Here is a 20399-nt window from a genome sequence, read left to right on the forward strand (position 1 = left end):
AGGATGATCACATTTTAATACAGGTTTTTGATCAGTATACTATGCTTAATTAATGAAAGTCATTAAGAGTTGAAAGATGTGTTTTAATTCCCATAGATTTCATTAAAGCTCAGCATGTTAATATTTAAGGGACGGGTGGCGCAGTGGTCTGTGCGTTTGATCATCAGATCAAGGGGGCGTGGGGGAACTCCAGTTCGAAACCCGCTCTCGCCCCACTGCGTCAGGCCGTTGTGTCCTTGGGCAAGACACTTCACCCGAATTTGCTCCTGTGGGTATTGTCCACAGTAGATGACCATTACATGTGTAATGTGTATTTGTAAAGCGCTTTGAGAGTCTTTGATAAAGCGCTATAATAAATATAAGGATTATTATTATTATTATTATACTGTTCTGTGACCATGGCTGCACAATATTGAAGAAATACCATCAATTTCAACCGAAGTGAAATCAGAAAACCTCATGTAGGAACAGTTACTGATTTCGCCTCTGCTTTATTATAAGAAAAGATAAAGATTTGTGTCAACATGTTTATCTAAACCCTTCCTGATATCACAGCAGAAGCACCGTCAGAGCGCTGACAGATCATGCTTCAAACCGTCGTGAAGCTGCGATCTGAATCATTCTGGCACATTTATTTTCAATGCTCAGGTTTTTATAAAACACACACTCTTCGTCTGAGACTGATTCTCACCCCGTTGATCCCGTGTTCCTCACCGAGCTTCGCTAACCCTGCTTCACTGGTTGCTATGCCAACTCTAGCGGTAACCAGGGAGCTGGTGGGTTTTTCTGTCTTCTTGCATTTCGACACTGAGCACAGGCAGCCCCTTAAAAATGCAACAAAACCCCAGAGGATGTTCTTCTGACTGTCTGTATTCTAACGGATCTCTGTTGCGTAATATGTCATCATTTGGCCTGAAGATATTGCAAGAATAACTTGTTACATTAATAAATACAAATACACACTCATGCCCACACGCATGTGTAACATAATGATATCTTTATTTGTTATGACTAAAACAAACCCTTGTCTCTGTTCTATTAAGAGTTATTTAACGCTGGAGGCCTCGCATGGCTTTGTAACATTAACTTCTATTTACAATGTTGTATAAGAAGAGCTCAGATCTTTTAGGCATCCGGATGCATCCGCCGCTACAATGGTTTGGCATATTCAATATGAACATATTTGTATTTTTCTTGAGTTTGTATCGTTATGGTTTATTACACTTATTTTGAGTCACTGTTGATAAATGCGACAGCTAAATCAAAAGTAATGTAATGCGCACACTTGCATACATTTCTCAGAATATTTAATATAAAATCAGAACATCAGAAAGACAAGTATTGTAAGATTCTGCTACAATTTGATAGACCATGAAACTGCCCCAATTGTTAACATACATAATCATTTTCGATTTAAAACAAGTCATTGAGATTGATCTAACTTCATGTCATTTGGCCTGCTCTTGCATCAACTCCTTTTATGCTGTAATAAAGCCAGGGTTGATCTTACATCAAGGCAAATATTTAGTTTGCGATCTTTTAAGCTAAGACACATTTAAAAACGGCTGTTATGAAATGAGTGTTCATCTCACCGGCTGCCGGCTCTTTGGAGGAGAACAGTTTGTTGTCCAGAGTCATGCTGATGTCGCAGAAGACCTCCTCCTCGTCCCGGTCAGCATCCAGCTGAAAGAGGAAGAACCCTTCATTCATATTGTCATAATTAGTTAGCTTTCTGACCTTTTGATTCTCTCTGCTTGACAGAAATGACATGACCTGACAACACAAACGGACATGCTCTGTCCATTAATCGGCCGTGACATCCAAAATGAGACTCATTAAAGGATCAGACATCAGAAACGCGCTCTGATGTCGGAGCTGCACCCTCGGGGTCATTTTGCATTCAGCACACAGCAGAAGCTTTAATAACACCCGATGAATTCTGCGTCTAGAGTCCCTTTCAGATTATTGGGAGGCCGGCTGCCTTCTTTTGCACGTACAGCACTCACTAATTCACCATGAAGCATGTGGTTTGTGAGCAAGTTAGAATCTGATTGACTTTCCATGAAAAACTCCTGGTCCTCACTTTCAAAGCCCTCCACCATCTGGCCCCCCCCCCCCTACCTCACTGACCTCCTCATCCTCTACCAACCACCCCGGTCCCTCAGATCCACCTCAGCCGGTTTGCTTTCCATCCCCAAGGCCAAACTCCAGAGCTTCGGGGATAGAGCCTTTTCTGTGGCTCTGGAACTCCCTCCCCCAAGACCTCTGTGAGTCTGAGTCCCTCACCCTGTTCCAGTCCCGCCTCAAAACCCACCTCTTCAACTCTGTATCCATAAGCCCCCCCTCCCCCCCTCTCAACCAACTTCCTCCCTCCCAAATGTACAGCGTCTTTGGGTTCAAGAAAAGCGCTATAGAAATCAAATGTATTATTATTATTATTACTTCTCGTCCTCTCTTATGTGCTCTTTGGTCGTCCCTCTGCTCTCATCATGGACAATGACAAAAAGGCGAAAGGTGGACGAAAATAGATTTTTTTAAAACCCTTCCAGATTGGACATAATTGCTCTGTTTCCAGTCTACCTTCAGGTGTGTGATTCTCAGCACTCGGAAGTAAACAAAACTGAGTAATTAATGAATGTCAGCAGGTGTGGAGGTAAAATGTTAAATTGTAGGATAAGGACAACCAGCTTCCTCCTGTGGTGACAAGCGTTAATGATGAGACTGCTGTCTGCAGGAGGAGAGTCCCCTGAGTCCACCTGCAGACACGCAGAGGGGAGAAAACGGAGGAACCCCCTAGAGAGCCTCACAGGAAAACAATGAGCAATGTGTCCGGCATCATAAGCAGAAAAAGTCAACGCTGTCAAACTGCAGTCTCTTTCACAGTGGTGGAAAAAGGTCCTACTTAAAGAAGCCCTATTATGATTTTGTGGGTTTTCCCTCTACTGTAGTGTGTTGTTTAGGTTTGTGTGCATGTAAATGGGCTGCAAAGGCTAAAACCCCCCAGAGGGAGTTTCTCTCCCACACACTGCCTGAAACGCCTCCATTGCACTCCTTTGTTTACTTCCATAACATCATTATGTTACATTTAGCCAATAAGCGCTTCAACACATTTTACGTGATAAGGGCTAAGGGGCGGGACGTCTATAAGCGGTTGACCAATCTCAACAGAGCCGGCCAGCTAACCAATCAGAGCAGACTGGGCTCTGGTTTCAGACAGAGGGGGAAAAGAGGTGCTGCAGCACAGACAGTATGAGAGAAATAAAGAGCTTTCTGAACATTAAAGCATGGAGACATGTCACAGGAGAGGCACTAAATACTAATATGAACCTGAAGATGAAAATACTAATTCATAAAAGTAGAGATACCGTTTTTAGTAAATATTATAGGGGACATGAGTAACTCTACAGAGTTGATACATGTCTTCATCCTTCATGTACTCATCATAAGTGAGAAGGTGAAGCCAAGTAAAAGCCCTCATCCTCCATCTCAAGATCTCAAAGAAGAAGAAGCAGATTAAAGGAGGCAGAGGAAGCTTTGAGCAACAACTCCTTTTAAACCCCCTACTCTTTTCGGGAAGATGTTTGGAACATTCACTGTTTTGTTTGATCATCTGAAGGAATACAGAAGAGTTTGAGCAAAAAAAACACCTTGAAAAAAGCTAAATGTCCAGTTTTGTTGATGTAACATAAACTTTGATGTTGTCCCACTCTGAAGAAGAGCGACAACACAGAAGAGATGTAAAAAGATATAAATATATTAAGACTCAAATAGATAAAAATAATCAATTCCAGGTGTTATTTTCAAAGCGTCTTTGATAGTTGTCAGTACTGATTAGGCAACGATGGCAGTATCCTATTTATATTCCAGGAACGATGGACGAACACCTTGTCACCATCCATCCCTGGAGAGATAAGACTCTTAGAAAGATGGAGCGAGCTTTCTTTTGTTTGTTTATATCTACTAGGTATCTAGCAGCATGTGGGAAACAAGCAGGAGCTCAATTCACTGGGGGGGGTACTTCATTAGATCGGCTCTTTCTTCCTAGAGTGACAGAACGGGTTTGATTCAACAACAAGCAATTATCTCTCCTTTACAATTTCCGGTGAGGCTTCGTTGTGTGTGTGTGTGTGTGTGTGTGTGTGTGTGTGTGTGTGTGTGTGTGTGTGTGTGTGTGTGTGTGTGTGTGTGTGTGTGTGTGTGTGTGTGTGTGTGTGTGTGTGTGTGTGTGTGTGTGTGTGTGTGTGTGTGTGTGTGTGTGTGTGTGTGTGTGTGTGGCCTAGCATTACCATCCTTGTGGGGACCTACATATGTTTACAGTCACGTGTGGGGACTCGCCCTCCTTATGGGGACATAATGGAGGTCCCCATGAGGGGCATCATTCATTTTAGGGTGAAGACTTGGTTAGGGTTAGGCATGTGTTGGCCTCGAGGACCGAGGATCGAGTGTCGAGGAGGCTCTCTGGAGGAGCTCTAACCGAGGATACACTGATGGGTCCTCCACGGCTCCTTCGTGGATGCATTTCCGGGAACAGAGATGTTTCAAAGAGTCGTGACGCACGGCCGGACTTATCTCAGCCAATGACAGCTCTGCATGCATCCCCTGGATATTATTTTATTAACTGCTTTCATCGCAACGCGATGTTTCCAGAGAGAACAGCTGTAAGGTCCATGCAGAAAGCAGAGCAGAGCTTTAGTTTAGTAGATATCTACAAACAAAGAGTCCATATTTTTTTAAACCATTTAGTGCTTCACATAATAAAATACACAACGGCTGTAGCCTGATTATGCTTTAGGAGCTGTAGGTGTGTGTGTGGTACAGTGTGTGTGTTGTACAGTGTGTAGGTGTGTGTGTGGTACAGTGTGCGTGTGGTACAGTGTGTAGGTGTGTGTGTGGTACAGTGTGTAGGTGTGTGTGTGGTACAGTGTGTGTGTTGTACAGTGTGTAGGTGTGTGTGTTGTACAGTGCGTAGATGCAGCGGACAGACAGGTCTCAGTTGGTTTGGTGTCCTCTGCTTACTTTTAATACTTGTAAATAAAACTTTTGGCCCGTAATTAATTTTCCTCATTGTAGCGACCAGAGAGAGATATATCCAGAGATATATCCAGTCTCTGATAGTGTTACGTTATTATGAGAGTGCTCTGTTTGATTCTGAAATTGTATATATTTATATAAATATATATGTGTGTGTGTGTCCGCATCTGTAGCCTGTTATTGTCTCATTATACCGCACTGTGAATGAATTAAAAGTAAATATATAAGTCGTCATGAACACATCTGTCCATCAGACAGAGGGCTGCTGTGCCTCCTGTCATCATTAATGGACGTCTCTTTAAAATGACCGCTCAGAGGAGAGGAGTTCTCAATCTCTAACCCGCCTGCCTTGCTGTCCTCCGCCTCTCCTCCTCCTCGGTTCCCCCGGCTCCTCCTCGCGCTCCTCCGCTCGCATCTCCGGTGGGCGGGACTAAGTCTCGAGGATAGGAGTCGAGGGATAGGAGTCGAGGAGGGGAAGTTAGACAAATGAGAAAGGCCATGGTGTGTGTGTGTGTGTGTGTGTGTGTGGTGTGTGTGTGTGTGTGTTGTGTGTGTTGTTGTGTGTGTGTGTGTGTGTGTGTGGTGTTGTGTGTGTTGTGTGTGTGGTGTGTTGTGGTGTGTGTGTGTGTGTGTGTGTGGTTGTGTGTGTGGTGTGTTGGTGTGTGTGTGTGTGTGTGGTGTGTGTGTGTGTGTGTGTGTGTGTGTGTGTGTGTGTGTGTGGTGTGTGTGTGTGTGTGTGTGTGTGTGTGTGAATAACAGACCTTCATTCGTACGTCAATGTGATTTATTATACAAATAATCCAAATGTCAAAAATCCCAAAATAGGGCCCAGACAAAAAAACGCTGAGCAATTGTTCGTCTGAGATGGGAAACGTTGTCACAATGACAGAAATAGGATGAGTTAATTCAGTGAGACGCAGGGAATTGAAGGACTTGTAGACGTGTGTAGAGACAATGCAATTGAGCTGCGAAGATGTGCAGTAATGAGTCACTGCCATTGTTCTTCTATAAACGTATGCCTCCTTGTATCGGAGCTGGCATTTAAGCCAGAGGATTACTGTCACACAAAAGACTTTTAATGAGCCAAAGCAATTAAGCCTGAGAGGTTCTAGCATTCATCAGGAAACACTGGGTCCCAATTACTGAGGAGCAGGAGGAACTCATCCAATCAAAAGTTAGGCTAATCTTTAAAATCTGTTTTCATTTTTGATTTGGTTAATTAGAGAAGATAAAACCCAGTTACTGTTTAGACAACACAACAATATTACATTGTGTCTCCAAGTGCCTTTTACAAAGAGGATGCTTTTCCGTGTTTCAGTCTTTGTGTCATCATTGTGAGCTGGATGAATTATCCATTACTTCAGCATTCTTTTTTGTAACCCTAATACACACCTCTGTTGTAATGTACATGTAATATAGTGTAGTACTTCATGCACAGATTTACTTTACGATTTACGTTTTGTGTTTATATAAATATTTGAATTATATTTTTTCTTTAATTTTATTTCATTCTTTAGTTGAACAACTGTCCATTTGATTACGTTGGTTAACTCATTAGTGAATTGACAAGAAAAAACAATTATTTTCAATCAATTAAAATAAAAAATGCTTTAAATAAATGGTCAAACATTCTTTGATTGCAGTTTTATAAAAGCGAGGATTTGCTGATTTGCCTTGTTTTATATCATTATAAATTCATTATCTTTGGGTTTTAGGATTTTGATGGAATAAAACAAGACTGTAAATGACGTAACGAAGTTGCGAAAAGAATAACATAATTAATGTCATAGTTCAATTAGATAAATAAATACTTTATTTCATGTTATTTTATAATCGTTAAATATGGCATGATTTAATACAGTTTGTTTACATGTTAAACCGATATGCGTGTGTGTTTCTTGTGCCTAGGAACTAATGTTTGTTCATGTGCTGGTACTGCGTGTTTTGCTGTTACACTGTACAACTCAACGTGGGTTGACGTCTTTTTTGAAGCTCTGCTGAAGTCTGTGATAAGGTTTTAATGTGACAAGAAGTCTGTGACAAAGTTATGCAGAAAAGCAACTAAATTAATCTCCTTTCACGACAAGCGGCCAACGAGGTATTAGTTTTATGTTTTCATTTTCTTATTTTCATTCATATGTGTAGCACAATATGCTAATATGTTTGGCTATGTATGCGTGTCATTTCGGTGTTGTAGTTCTCATGGCGTAACGGAAGAGGGAAGGCGACAGGATGAAAACTCCCAAGAAATAAAAACGCCCGTTTTAAAGAACCGACCTGTGTCTGTGTCGTGAAAAGAGCTACAAAGACATTTAAAGATGTCCGTTTACTACGAGTGACCCAGTATTCCAAGTATTATACCACGGACACCAGAGTAGGATGATTTTACTTATACTTAATAGGAATGGTGCAGAAAACTAATTTAACATCATACTCAATTATTCTCTTCCTATGACAGAGCAGACACAGATTGACAAACAGCTGTAAATGGACAGAAAGTGAACCAATTGACTCAAGAGACGTCTGGGGACAATTTATGACTAACAATCGTTACTGCTGTGCTTTTATCCATTAATGGAAAGCAGCGTTAATCTTTTCTCTGTTCAGGATTTACCATCAGATACAGAACCTGAAGGTCTTAATCCGCACAGATGTTATGTAGCTTTTAAGGATTCACAAGGAGGAATATGTGCTTGTTATCGGAAGATTATAACACCATTTTCATTACGATAATACTTTGTAGATTAGAACGTTTCTATCCAGTTTTTTTTATAATATGTTAAATAGAGTTAACTGGGATTTTAAAGAGAACTTACTGTTTTCATCTTCAGGTTTCTAATTGTATTTAGTGTCTCTACTGTGACATGTCTCCATGCTTTAATGTAGCCTTTGCAGACCATTTACATGCACACAAACCTACAGTATATAACACAAAACAGGACGCAGGTGATTTATAAAAGTCCTGAATGTAATAAATTACATTTTGTTGATCAGAAGCTCAAAAGACAAGATGCAATTCCTCTACAACTGTCTGTTAAACAAAGCAAGCCCTCTGAATATCCCATCCTCCCCCCATTGACTGCACATTCAGATTCTCTTTTCTCTGCAAAGCTCTTTTCTCTTAAGACCTGCCCAAGTGTTCATCTCAAACACCATTTTAAGGCGAGAGTGCTTCAGACTGTCAGTTTCTCTCTGGTGTGAGGTCTGTGATTGAGAGGACGAAGTAAGAAAAGAGGTGGTGTGACGCTGCGTGTCTGAGAGTCTATTCTGACGTCTCAGCGCTTCAACAAAGAGAGAAGCAGCAGCAATTCACTGGACGGAAAATCCATCGAGAAGCTCTCAAAACGTTCAAACACTGCGGCGAGGTCTGCAGACTTCTTTAATTCACAGGAAACAGGAGGGGAAATTGGTTTTGGACAACGGTGTTTTTACAAGAACACAACACAATGTTCCTGTGGGGCTTTAAAGGTTATTTATGTTGTTTATAAGTCATCTGAAGCTCGGTGCTGATAAGTTGTGATGTCTAAATAAATTATAGTACAGAACAAACCGGCCAGCTAACCAATCAGAGCAGACTGGGCTCTGGTTTCAGACAGAGGGTGAAAAGAGGTGCTGCAGCACAGGCAGTATGAGAGAAAGAGCTTTTTGAACATTAAAGCATGGAGACATGTCACAGTAGAGACACTAAATATAAATATGAACATGAGCATTATATGTCCTTCTTTAACTAAATAAGCAACAATAATAGTTCACAGTACAGAAGAGAAATGTCAAAAAAGCAAAAGGGATGGAGGGAAACAAATGAGCAGAATATAAAAAGACAATATTCAAAAATAAATTGGAAAATATATCACACAGGAGAAACACTTTTTTGCAGTAAGAACGATTGAATTTCCGTTAACGCGTCTGGAGTCCCAGATTCATTAAGGACTTTTACAGCATCAATCACAGAAACTTCTACCACAGAAAGTTTAAGATAGCCCCGACATACAAACCGCTCTGACTTTTCCAGGCCATCTGATTTATTTCAGTATTTTCTACGTCAATGTGAGATCCTCTGGAGATTGTCCTGATTATTTGATTTGAAGAGGCCCTGAGACATCAATCTAAAAGCCTGCGAACAGAATCGGTTTCTTGCAGTCGAGGAGTTATTCAGTATTCCCTCAGCTGCGAGGACGCGACACTCAGACGGATCAATAAGAATTGGGCAGCCGCTCCGTGTTGTCTGCAGGAGCAAATTGCTCCATTAACACCTGGCTCACACACACAGCAGGTAACTCAATGCTCCTCTGCTCTCTACCACACGATCTAATGAACATCCTAGTGGTCTGCCATTAACACTCGCTCCTCTGTCCCAGCAGAAACACTCTGCGTTCCACCTTTAGTAAAACAGTCAGGAGCCAAAAAGAAAGGGTTTGGAAAGCTGCTTCACTTTGTCATTCGTCTTTTTGGTGTGTGTTAGGAATGATGCCGATTGCCTTTATTTGTGCTAACGTGATTATTGAGCACACAGCTGCAAGTTTAGACCCAAATAAACAAGACAATAGACAATACTTTTAACACATTCATTTTGGGGTGATTTTTACTGTAAAGTTGATTTGCGTAGAGACACAAGAATAAGTGGAACAATTGTGTTTTGTCAAGTTGGTGAAGACCTTCCTTTATCTGCATGTGTTTTGGCACATTTGTGTTTTTATATTTACATCGTTTTTGAAAGTGCAGCACGTTTCTCTTAATGTAAGTGTTTTGGGCCGTTTGCACGTGTCGGCCACACATGACGTAGTTTAGTGGTTCGTCTGCGCCAGAAAGTTCACTTTTGTTTCTTCGGGAATATTATGTTGCTAATATTTCTCCACCTACTACTTCCTGTGTTTGCACCAAAAGGTTTCCATTGTATGTAAATCATGCAACGGAGAATAACTGAATTTAATGAATTATATTTAAAAAGATGAAGAAGAAGAAGATGGACCTTTAAAGTGACAGTGAGTTGAGATAGTGACCTATATTATAAGTTCTCCCTGTCTTTATCTTAATGCTAGCACACAGAGACATGCATGTTATTCCTTACCGTCACAATATGGCCCCGCTCCTGGAAGTATTTGACCAGAGGGATGGTGTTCTGTTTGAAGTTGGTCAGGCGGCGGTCGATGGCCTTGGGGTTGTCGTCCGGTCTTCCCTGCTGCTCGGCTCGTTTCTGCAGCCTCTCCTTCAAGCGGTGGTTGGTGCAGGCGAGGAACACCACCAGGTCAGGAGTGCAGATCTACGGGCACACAGAGAGACATATGAAACATTACAGCCTCTCAGATAAACCGTCATTCGTCTGAGACGCTCATGATTTGATCCCTGAAGAGGCTTCGGCCCGGAGCTGCAAATTAGACTCAGTCTCATTCTTAGATTCAATGCGCTTAGGTCAAAATGTCAAATGCAATTAACACAAAGACTTAATACTCAGTCAGGTCTGAAGATTTTGTATATATTTTTTACAGCAGTTTGTGAATTTTCAAGTGAGTCCACCATCTGAATATCACTTAATGGAAAGCCTTGAAAGTAGCTGCAGCTGCTCGCTCTACTGGGGATGTTTAAAGGTCACCTATTATGCAAAATCCACTTTTTCACGTCTTTATACATCACCATGTGTCCCCTCGGTGTAAAGAGATTCTGAAAGTATCAGGAAAAAAGATTCTCTCTCTTTTGTCCTGATCCATTTATATAAAAACCTGTCTGAAAACACTTTTTTTGGCTTGTGTAACCATTAGCCAATCACCAACCAAGGTACACATACAGTATATCATTTTATACAGCTTGTTCTAAAACAACTAAGGTTTTTATATTGCAGTTATTTTTCAGGCAACCTTTGTCAAATTATCTGCTCTCTAAATCTGTCAGCTGTTTTTGGTCCTTGCCACGCCTAAGGGGCATTTCTGTTGCTTGAGCTGATAAATGCTCCACTTGGTTCCCCAGCTAGTCCCTGACTGTGTCTGCTATTCGGTGCTCAGCAGATATACGTATATATGCACATTTAATTTTCTAAAATTGAGTTTTCAGGAGAATAAGGAATAAATACAGCTGTTTGAGTAAGATGTTTTTAAAGAAATATAAAATAGATATTAGGAATCAGATATTATGAGAGTGACAGGTTTAACCTTCAAACAGAAAACAGTATGTAAAAGGGATAATATTGAATCAAAATCATTGAATTTTAAGGGGCGTCCATATCGATATCTATTCAGTAGGAATTGTATGCATTTGTACACTCGGAAGGATAAAGTAATCACTTTTACTTTTATTAAAAGTTCCATGTTGCCATATCAAGAAAATAAACACTAGCTATTTAGTTTGAAAGGAAAAGGTCAAACAACAGCAGCCGCTTTGACTCAGACCTGAGTAATCGAGATTTAATTTGTGACAGGGTAATGAGCAGCTTCTGTTTTCACGAAATCCAACATTCCTTGGTAACCAGCGAGTACGTGAAGCTATTTAAAGATGGGTGGAGGATGCTTTTATCTCTCTAATGCAAAGCAGCAGCAAAGGGTAATAACTCGGTTTCTATGGCTGTGACCTGTTTAGGTGAGGTCAGTTGTTTTCTGAAAAGGGTGAAATATTTTCCTCTTCTTGACCGAGCACAGAACCTCAGGGGACTTGAGGTCTCTCTAAAACAAGCAACACAATCATGATAATCTCCAGAGTGGTTGGTTACTACATTATTCAGACTCGGATGCTCAGTTTCCTGCTTGGTTAGAAACCGAACAACTGGCTGCACCGAGAGCCAAAAATAGCACTAGTGAGGCGAAATCCACTCCTGCAACGAGTCTTTTCTGTCTCTTGCAAATTCAAAGTTTCCGTTACCATAGTGACTGCACTCATGTTTCGTTTTTTTTCTAAGGTTTTCTCTTAATCATTCAAATGTTCCAGAAATGTATTATCATGTAATCAAATAACAGCGTCTAATATCGTGACGTTAGTGATGCTATCTCTCTTGCTTAAAGGCCAGGAAGCATGAGGTAGGCTTCCTCTTTATAACACACACACACACCACACACACACACACACACACACACACACACACACCACACACACACACACACACACACACACACACACACCACACACACACACACACACACACACACACACACACACCACACACACACACACACACACACACACAGAGGCAGATGTTGACCTGGGCCAAACACCACAGTTATTACCTTTCCTGGATGTTTTACTGAATTAGATTTAAGAATAGATTTGCTGAAATGCAGCCCTGCTGTTATGCTGCAAGAGCTACAGTTGGAGAGCTAGCCAATAGAAGTGCGTGTGTTTTTATAGTGATGTCATCATGTTACGGAAGTAAGCAAAGGAGACCAATGGAGGCGTTTCAGTCAGGGGTGTGGGAGAGAAACTCCCCCTGAAGGGAACTTTGGGATTTTAGCCTTTGCTGACCATTGACATGCATACAAACCTATGTATTACATGTGATTTGTTAGACGCTTTTATCCAAAGTGACTCACATACTCAATACTGAGGGAAATCCCCACAGGAGCAATTTGGGGTGAAGTGTCTTGCCCAGGGACACAACGACATGCTGACTGCAGTGGGGTTTGAACCCGAACACCTACACACAACCCACTGCGCCACACGCCTCCTATGTAACACACTCTGGTTATCCCAAAGGAAAGGGAAAAGCATAAAAGGGCTCCTTTAATATATACTTAGTTTGGTTGTGTTGTAACATTAACCCAAATGTTTAGAGAAATGTGTTATTTTAATCAAGGTAGCGTTGTTATGATAAATCCACTTTCTGCTTAGAGTTATCTGCAGACGCTGGATCATAAAAGCTTGCTGACTTCTGTTTCATTATTCTCAGGTTTGAGTCACCGGATGTGTTTGCTTTGGCGACGAGGAGACCTTTGTGGATAATGCTTATCGTAAAAGAAAATGAAACGAGAAAACAAAAACTAATTTAGAGTAGAGAGCTTGCTGCTAAATCAGGAATATTATATTTCAGTCTTTGCAACTTTCCTTTATAAGCCTGCAGAAATGTGTCTCGCAGGAGGAGCTGAGTGAAGCCAAGTGCACTGGCAATTTGAGGTAAATCATTCTCAAAGCATTTTGTCTAATTTCTCTCAGGTTTTGGAGAGGGATATGCAGAGAGTGTTGGCGTCCACACTGAAGAAACAAGCTGCTCTGTTTTGTCCTTTTTCTTATTCATCATAATGGATGAGTCCTTAAAGACAACATGACAGAGATCGATCAATCACAATCTCAGGCCGACATTGTATCACGACTATTTTTAGTAACAATTGCTGTCTTGACTGTTTTTTGTTGATTGATCCTTAGACAAAATATAACAACATTGGGGAAATTGCTTGTTTTTGCACAACTTTCATACTGAAAACAGGCAGGTATTGATTTCCAATGCTGTAGAACAAAGAAAAGCATCAAATATTTACATTATTTTGCAGTGTCTGGACATTTTGCTTGATAAATAACCTCTGACGACTGATCAATTGCTAAAAAAGGATAGATGATAGATGTGTTTGTGGCAGATTTAGACACACACAGGTAGATTGAAGAGAATAAATGGATAGAAAGACACCTCTGTAGTCGAATAGACGTGGGGGGTAAACAGCCTGGGGGTGGAGATGAAAGGATAGACGTTCTCCCAGGCAGCTAAAAGAAGAAAAGGACGTTTGTGGCGTCCCACTGGAGCGGATCAGAAATGGCTGCTGTGATGTTGTAAAGGGCAAAGTAGAAGCATGGGGAGAAGTGGATGATGTGGATCCCCAGAGAATCACTCCCTGCTCCCACTGTCCTGCAGAGCATCCTAAATAATAATGCGCCTTCTACGTTTGTATTTTATTCATGTAGCGCCGATTCAGATATTTGGAAAGTCAATGAATCACTCATTCTGATCTAACCATTCGAAGGTTTTTACAAATATTCTGCAGACTGAAGGGCTGTAGAGGTTTGTGCTTAAATGTTGTGTATTCAAGCTTGACAATTTCCATGCAGATTATCTCCAAAATGGCCATGTTGGAAAAGCCTTTTAAGCTGTCATTGGGCATTTAAAAGCTCCTCTGATGCTTACCATGATAGGTTGCAGAACAGCCCCTTTTCGCTTGAGAAGGATGTTTTTTTCTTTCTTTAATCAAAGTCAAACAAGCCCCTGATGAATCGGTGTGTGCCTATAATCACAGTGGAGTACTTGCACCTGACTAATGACTATTGTTTCCAAAATGCTTTTCCCTCTCTCAGGTGACACATTCTCTGTTCCTAAAAAGACGAAATCACAGAGGCATCTTGTTTGACATTACGAGGTGTAGATAATGTGGAAATGCACCAGATTTAATTTTGTCTGGATATGAAAAATGACGACAGGTGAAAATGGTTAAATACTGTTGCATCTTTAGAACGAAGAGTGTTCAACTGAACCCTCTTTTTAAGGGTCTTTTAAAAGGGTGAGTGGCTTCTGCTCGTATTCCTTTTCCGGCTGCAAACAACAACCTTCACCAATAAAGAAGGGCAACCTGTTTTCAGCATGAGAGGTGAAACCCAGGTGAGAAAAAGGGTGCCAAGCACAAAGGGCACCACTTGTAAAACTCATGAGCCCATGGGAATAAGTAAAGGCAACTTTGATGAATGCACAATGAAAAAAAACAACGTTCCAAGATACTTACAGTCAACCTCAAACAATAAGAGTGAGGGTTACAAAAACAGCTTTTCAAAAAGAGAGGGAAAGACCCAAAATCACTGCCATTATTGCGCTAACAAAACACAAATGATAAGGTCTCTGCTTATTATTTCTTTAAAGCATACCACTATAATTTGCCCCCGTTGCTCCAGAGCTTAACAAAAGGCCCTTCAATAATCGTTTGTCACTTATTATATTGTAAATCAAGGGCTGTGCAATATGAGCTGAGAAGTCATCAGTTCCCTGCCAATCAGCAACGTCTGTCGGAGCGGTTGCTTGGACACGGTTATAAACACAACTGTATACATTTGTTATCTACGTGACTTCATCTGCAGTGAACTTCCTCGGGTCCTTATCTAACCCCCGACGCTCATTTGCAAGCTGTCATCAACGCTTCTCACAATCGATTCTCATGACAATTTAAATAACATTGTGACATAACATAATTCTACTTAGCTGAATCAAACATTATAACTATGAGACTTTCATGCTACTTTGATGTAGGAATGTCTGTTAGTCATATACAGAGTTTTTATTTTATTAATAAGTGTTAAATGCTCTGCGCCAGAAACAGCTGGACATGCTAATAACAACCATGGTAACAGCTCAATTGTGAGCTCTATTAATGAGATATGGGGTGGATGATAATGTGGGCGTTCTCTGGTTAGTAAATTCCTCTCTCTGTGCACGAGCCAGCCACGCACAGTATGTTATCTCGTTTAGTTCAAACAGGGAACATGTACAGAGTGGAATCTGTTGGACTTTGAGACCGCAGAGACAGAATTAAGAGCTCTCATTACGAATACACTCAGCCTCTTCACAAAAAGACTTCCTGTAGTTACCAAAGAGTCGAAAGACAACAACAAGGACATGAAAGCCGTCCACATTGGTTCATTCGCCAAAGAACAGAATGTCTGCACCAGATTGTCGCAATACATCCGTTTTTCTTGAGGATAATGACTATTTCTAATCTAAAAATACAGACATTTTAAGAAAAACAAGGCACCGAAGAATATGTTAAAGTAGGTAAATAGTGTACATGCTCATTACTTATGTGAGTTTAAAATCCTTTGATTAAAATAGTGTATTTTTATGGTGACATTTTCACCCCCCAACAATCCAGGTTTCTTCAATTCACGGTGAAAATCGCTCTTTAAAAGCATGTTGGTCATCATGGCACTCAGAGAGCCTTTAATATTGACCCACACTAATGCATTGATATAAAAAGATAAACCCAACACACCTAGTTAATTGAAGAAAAAACCTTGTTTACACGAACATCGCTGAAAGAGTAATTAAATAAGCACAAACAGCATTTAACTGCTCAGTGTTAAGGCTAATATCTATCCTATCTGGAGGCGACGACTCTTAATCAACCACGTAAAATATGACTCATCCTTATTCATTCATTCCCACTGATATAACCAAAGCAAATGCATTTATGATACATCTTACTGCCCACATGCATGTTATATTCATGTATGCACTTACAGATTCTCATTCTGTACTGATGCACTGCACTGTTGGGATCAGGGGAGCACAGGTTCAAACCCCACTGCAGTCAGCATGTCGTTGTGTCCCTGGGCAAGACACTTCACCCCACATTGCTCCTGTGGTGATTGCCCACAGTATTGAGTATGTAAGTCGCTTTGGATAAAAGCGTCTAACAAGTGACATGTAATGTAATGCACCCATATGTGAGCTTGAGTCTTATTGCTCTGCATATGTGTGTCTAGATGAACAAAAACGTTTCCCTGTGTGCATAAGCTTATTTATGTGCCTCCATGTGCGTAAATATGTTGGTATGACTTATTCATGTGTGTGCATCCACAGTCTTCATTTGTATATAGATCACATGATCTGTATGAGGTTGTGTGGACGTGTCTGTCATCATGTGTAAGAGCTTGCTTGTGTGAATGTCTAACTTTGCTTGTGTAATTGGTGTAACAGAAACACAGTACGACAGTCAGTTATTGCCTTTTTGCATCGTTTGTTACCATAACTGACTGGAGCAGACGGACTCTGTGCAGCCAGTTAATAAGCCTGTGGCTGCTGCGTACATTAAATAGACATTCACATGTGTTGACTGGAAAGATGACGAGATAAAGCGACATGCCATCTTTCTCTAAACGTACCTCCAGGAGAGAGAATCTGCTCCTCCCTGCAGGACCCTACAAACACACATGTAATCACTATTCAAAGCCGACATGGAGCCGCAGTCTGTGGTCTGTTAGATATTCGATTTACTTCAATGCTTCCTTAAGTGACGCATTAACTAAACATACGCCGGTTGATTGTTAAACTCACAACAGAAGGCAGCGAACAAGCCTGGTGTAGAAACTTAAACGTAGTGTCTATAAAGAAGTGTATTACATTATACTCGGATGCTAATAGAAATGTTATCCCAACACATCGATGCGCTATCTATACACATCACTCTTTCCTACTTTGTAATTTCTCTGTAAAACAGTTTTACCTTATCTAATCTTGGCCTAGCTTGGTTTAAATTACCTTGGTTTATCTCGTCACTCTAGTATTTTCTATCTTGGTATTGCTAGAATCTATGCAAAGTCAACCAATCCAATCCCCATACTTGTGAGATTGTGTTGCCAATATAACAAACCCCTGCATTTTCCTCTATGAAAATAATTAAAACTAGACCTACTTCTACAAGCAAACGTCAAGCGATGTGTATGTATCTCCATAACAGGCAGTGTTCGTCCTGATCCTAAGTGTCTTTTCAGTTGAACCCTCTTCAAGTGACCCATATATAACCCAATGCTTCAAAGTAAGCACTTGATTCATGGAACGGCTTCAGGCGGTTCTACATAGTGTAGAGTTTTATATATACAGTCTATAGGAGACACTAAGGTTAACATACGGACTGAATTCAGGGGGGAAATGTAAGTTCAGCATCCTTCCTTCTAACATCACATGCTAGCAGACCTACATTTCAACGTGTTATCAATGATTTCTTAAAAAACCCTGATTTGCTCAACTAACTTGAATTTCAAAGCAAATTATTGCAACAAAAACAACACAAATCATACTGTGGGGGGAAACTTCTGAAGCAATTGGAAACAGGACTCAGAGAGGCACGAGGAGAGCTGGAGCTTTGATGGCAAACACTGACGGTTTATTTGGAGTTACAGCCGGAGAAAAGACAGGCGGTGCGTCACGAGTTGACACAGCGGTTGCCAAACCAATTCTGAAGAACTCTTCTGCAGCTCGAGGTTTTAACTAGTTCGGAGTGTAATAATCAACATTCTTCATCAGTGAGACTAAACCATTATGGACCCTGAATCTAACTAGAGCTCTCGTCCATAGAAAATAATGTGTGCCAGGGAACCTACGTCCCTGAACAGTAAACTACCTCATGGCGGATTGTGCTCCGTCATAGACTGGCAACAACAATGCGCCCAAGGCCGTAGACCTATGCCGTGGGAAAGGAGACAATGATGAACTGTGTCGAAGGTTGAATACCTAAGCAAATTATTCCCCAGCACATACTATGAAGCAAGTAATCTGGTTTTTAGTTTAGATTACTTCTTTAAAGGTGATAGTGGCCATTAGTTTTTCCTCCCAAATCATCATTACTCAGAGCAGCAGAGAAAAGATTCACCTCTGCATGTAATATGAATCCGGTAGTCTCTGTGGTTCTCTGTAATGCAGCTAAAATGACCAGATTATAAAGTCAGCTTCACCCGCACCGACCCAGATATGCGTCAACCACTGTAAAGTCATTTAGAGCACGTTTAGAAGTGGATAAATGTTAAGTGAGTTTAAATGAGATTAAGAGAATCAATCCTTCTGAAAGCAATCGACCGCTGTGCCACACAGTTGGCCAGTCAACGATATATTTAAATCAGGGCGCTCCGGCTTAGACGGAAACACTGTTGAACTACATATATTTATATAGCTTATTTGTTGTCAGAAAACATTTGCTAAACTACCTTTTACCATCATGACTCTCAGATTTCATGTCCAAAACCTGCAGGTGTGCTTCAGGCATTCTTAGAAAATGTGTCCAAACACCCAGAACAGTATCTGGCAGGAAGTCTTGCTCAGGGATGCTTTAGCAGGTGAGATGCTCAATGACAACACAAAGAGTGTGTCCTCATTTCATTTAATTTAAAACCTTTATTTATACAGATAAATCCCATTGAGATCATTGATCTCTTTTTCAAGGGAGACCTGCTCAAGTAGTTCCACATGAAACATAAAAACATAAATAGAACAACAAAAGGACATCATACATCATTTACATAATCATCCACATAAACAGGTACCTATAGCTTCCGATTGACTAGCATCCAACCGAGCTTTAAAAACATTTAGTGGCACCAGATTGTTCAGTTTCCATTTAATTTGCAGACTATTCCATGACAGAGGAGCTGCGCATCTAAAAGCTGTCTTCCCTAAGACAGTCCTAGCAGTTGGCACATTTAATAAAACCACAGCATTCGATCTCAGGCAGTAGCCACTTACAATTTTCCGTGAGATCAGGGAGCAGATATAAGATGGAAGTTTCCCTAACATGGCTTTGTATATAAAAATGTACCAGTGACTGAGCCTCCGTACAGTTAGTGAAAGCAAACCAGCCCTTGCATACAGGGTGCAGTGATGGGTTAATGCTTTACAGTTAGTCACAAATCTCAGTGACTAACTTGACCAGGCAATTGGCAGGTGCATTCATATACATCAAATCACCATAGTCCAGCACAGGTCAAAAGGTCACAGAGCCTTTTCCTGGCCTCAAGCGAGAAACAGGACTTGTTCCTGTAGAAGAAACCTAGCCTAACCCTCAGCTTTTTAAGCAGGTTATTGACATGAAGTTTAAAAGTGAGACAATCATCAAGCCAGATACCAAGGTATTTGTAACAGGTAGATAACCACTTCAAGTTTTATTCCTTGCGTAGTTACAATATCTAAAACAGGCTCTGGTGTCTTTTTAGCTTTAGAAAAGAGCATTACCCTGGTCATGAACACAAAGAGTGTGTCCTTGCTCGGTGTGTCACTGCCTGCTCAGGTCATGAACACAAAGAGTGTGTCCTTGCTCGGTGTGTCACTGCCTGCTCAGGTCATGAACACAAAGAGTGTGTCCTTGCTCGGTGTGTCACTGCCTGCTCAGGTCATGAACACAAAGAGTGTGTCCTTGCTCGGTGTGTCACTGCCTGCTCAGGTCATGAACACAAAGCATTGACTGGGCAGTGAATAGCGGAGAAGCAGCAGTTGAAACACTTAGAGTTGAGGCACTGTGAGTAGTGTCATTTTAAGGTCAATCATTTGCATAACATGTTTAACTAAATTAGATATTAGACTAAATATATCGCGACTGGTTTATTGCACACATTTCCGATGCAAATATAATATGTAGTCCATAACTACAGGTTCGCAGCCTGGGCGTCACTCTGGACTCCAGCCTCACCTTCAACTCCCACATCAGATCTACTGTCAAAACTGCTTTCTTTCACCTACGAAACATCTCCAGACTCCGGCCCTCTCTCCCCGACCCCGTTGCAGAAACATTAATTCATACCTTCATCTCTTCTCGTCTGGACTACTGCAATGGAGTTCTGTTCGGGGTCACCAGCAAAGCCCTGGACAGGCTCCAGTACGTCCAGAACTCTGCAGCCAGGCTCCTCACCCACACTAAGCCCTGGCAACACATCAC

The 20399-nt window shown here is 41.1% G+C and overlaps 1 protein-coding gene across 1 annotated transcript in view; it reads right to left on the minus strand.

Annotated features, from left to right (window-relative positions):
- ak5 (adenylate kinase 5) overlaps nucleotides 1-20399 on the minus strand; it is a 71546-nt gene that overhangs the window by 36014 nt on the left and 15133 nt on the right. The window contains 2 exon segments of the mRNA XM_034207727.1: nucleotides 1593-1683; nucleotides 10100-10291. Coding sequence (XP_034063618.1) covers nucleotides 1593-1683; nucleotides 10100-10291 — 283 coding nt within the window.

This window comes from Gymnodraco acuticeps, unplaced genomic scaffold (genome assembly GCF_902827175.1).
Source record: "Gymnodraco acuticeps unplaced genomic scaffold, fGymAcu1.1, whole genome shotgun sequence".
Lineage (NCBI taxonomy): Eukaryota > Metazoa > Chordata > Actinopteri > Perciformes > Bathydraconidae > Gymnodraco > Gymnodraco acuticeps.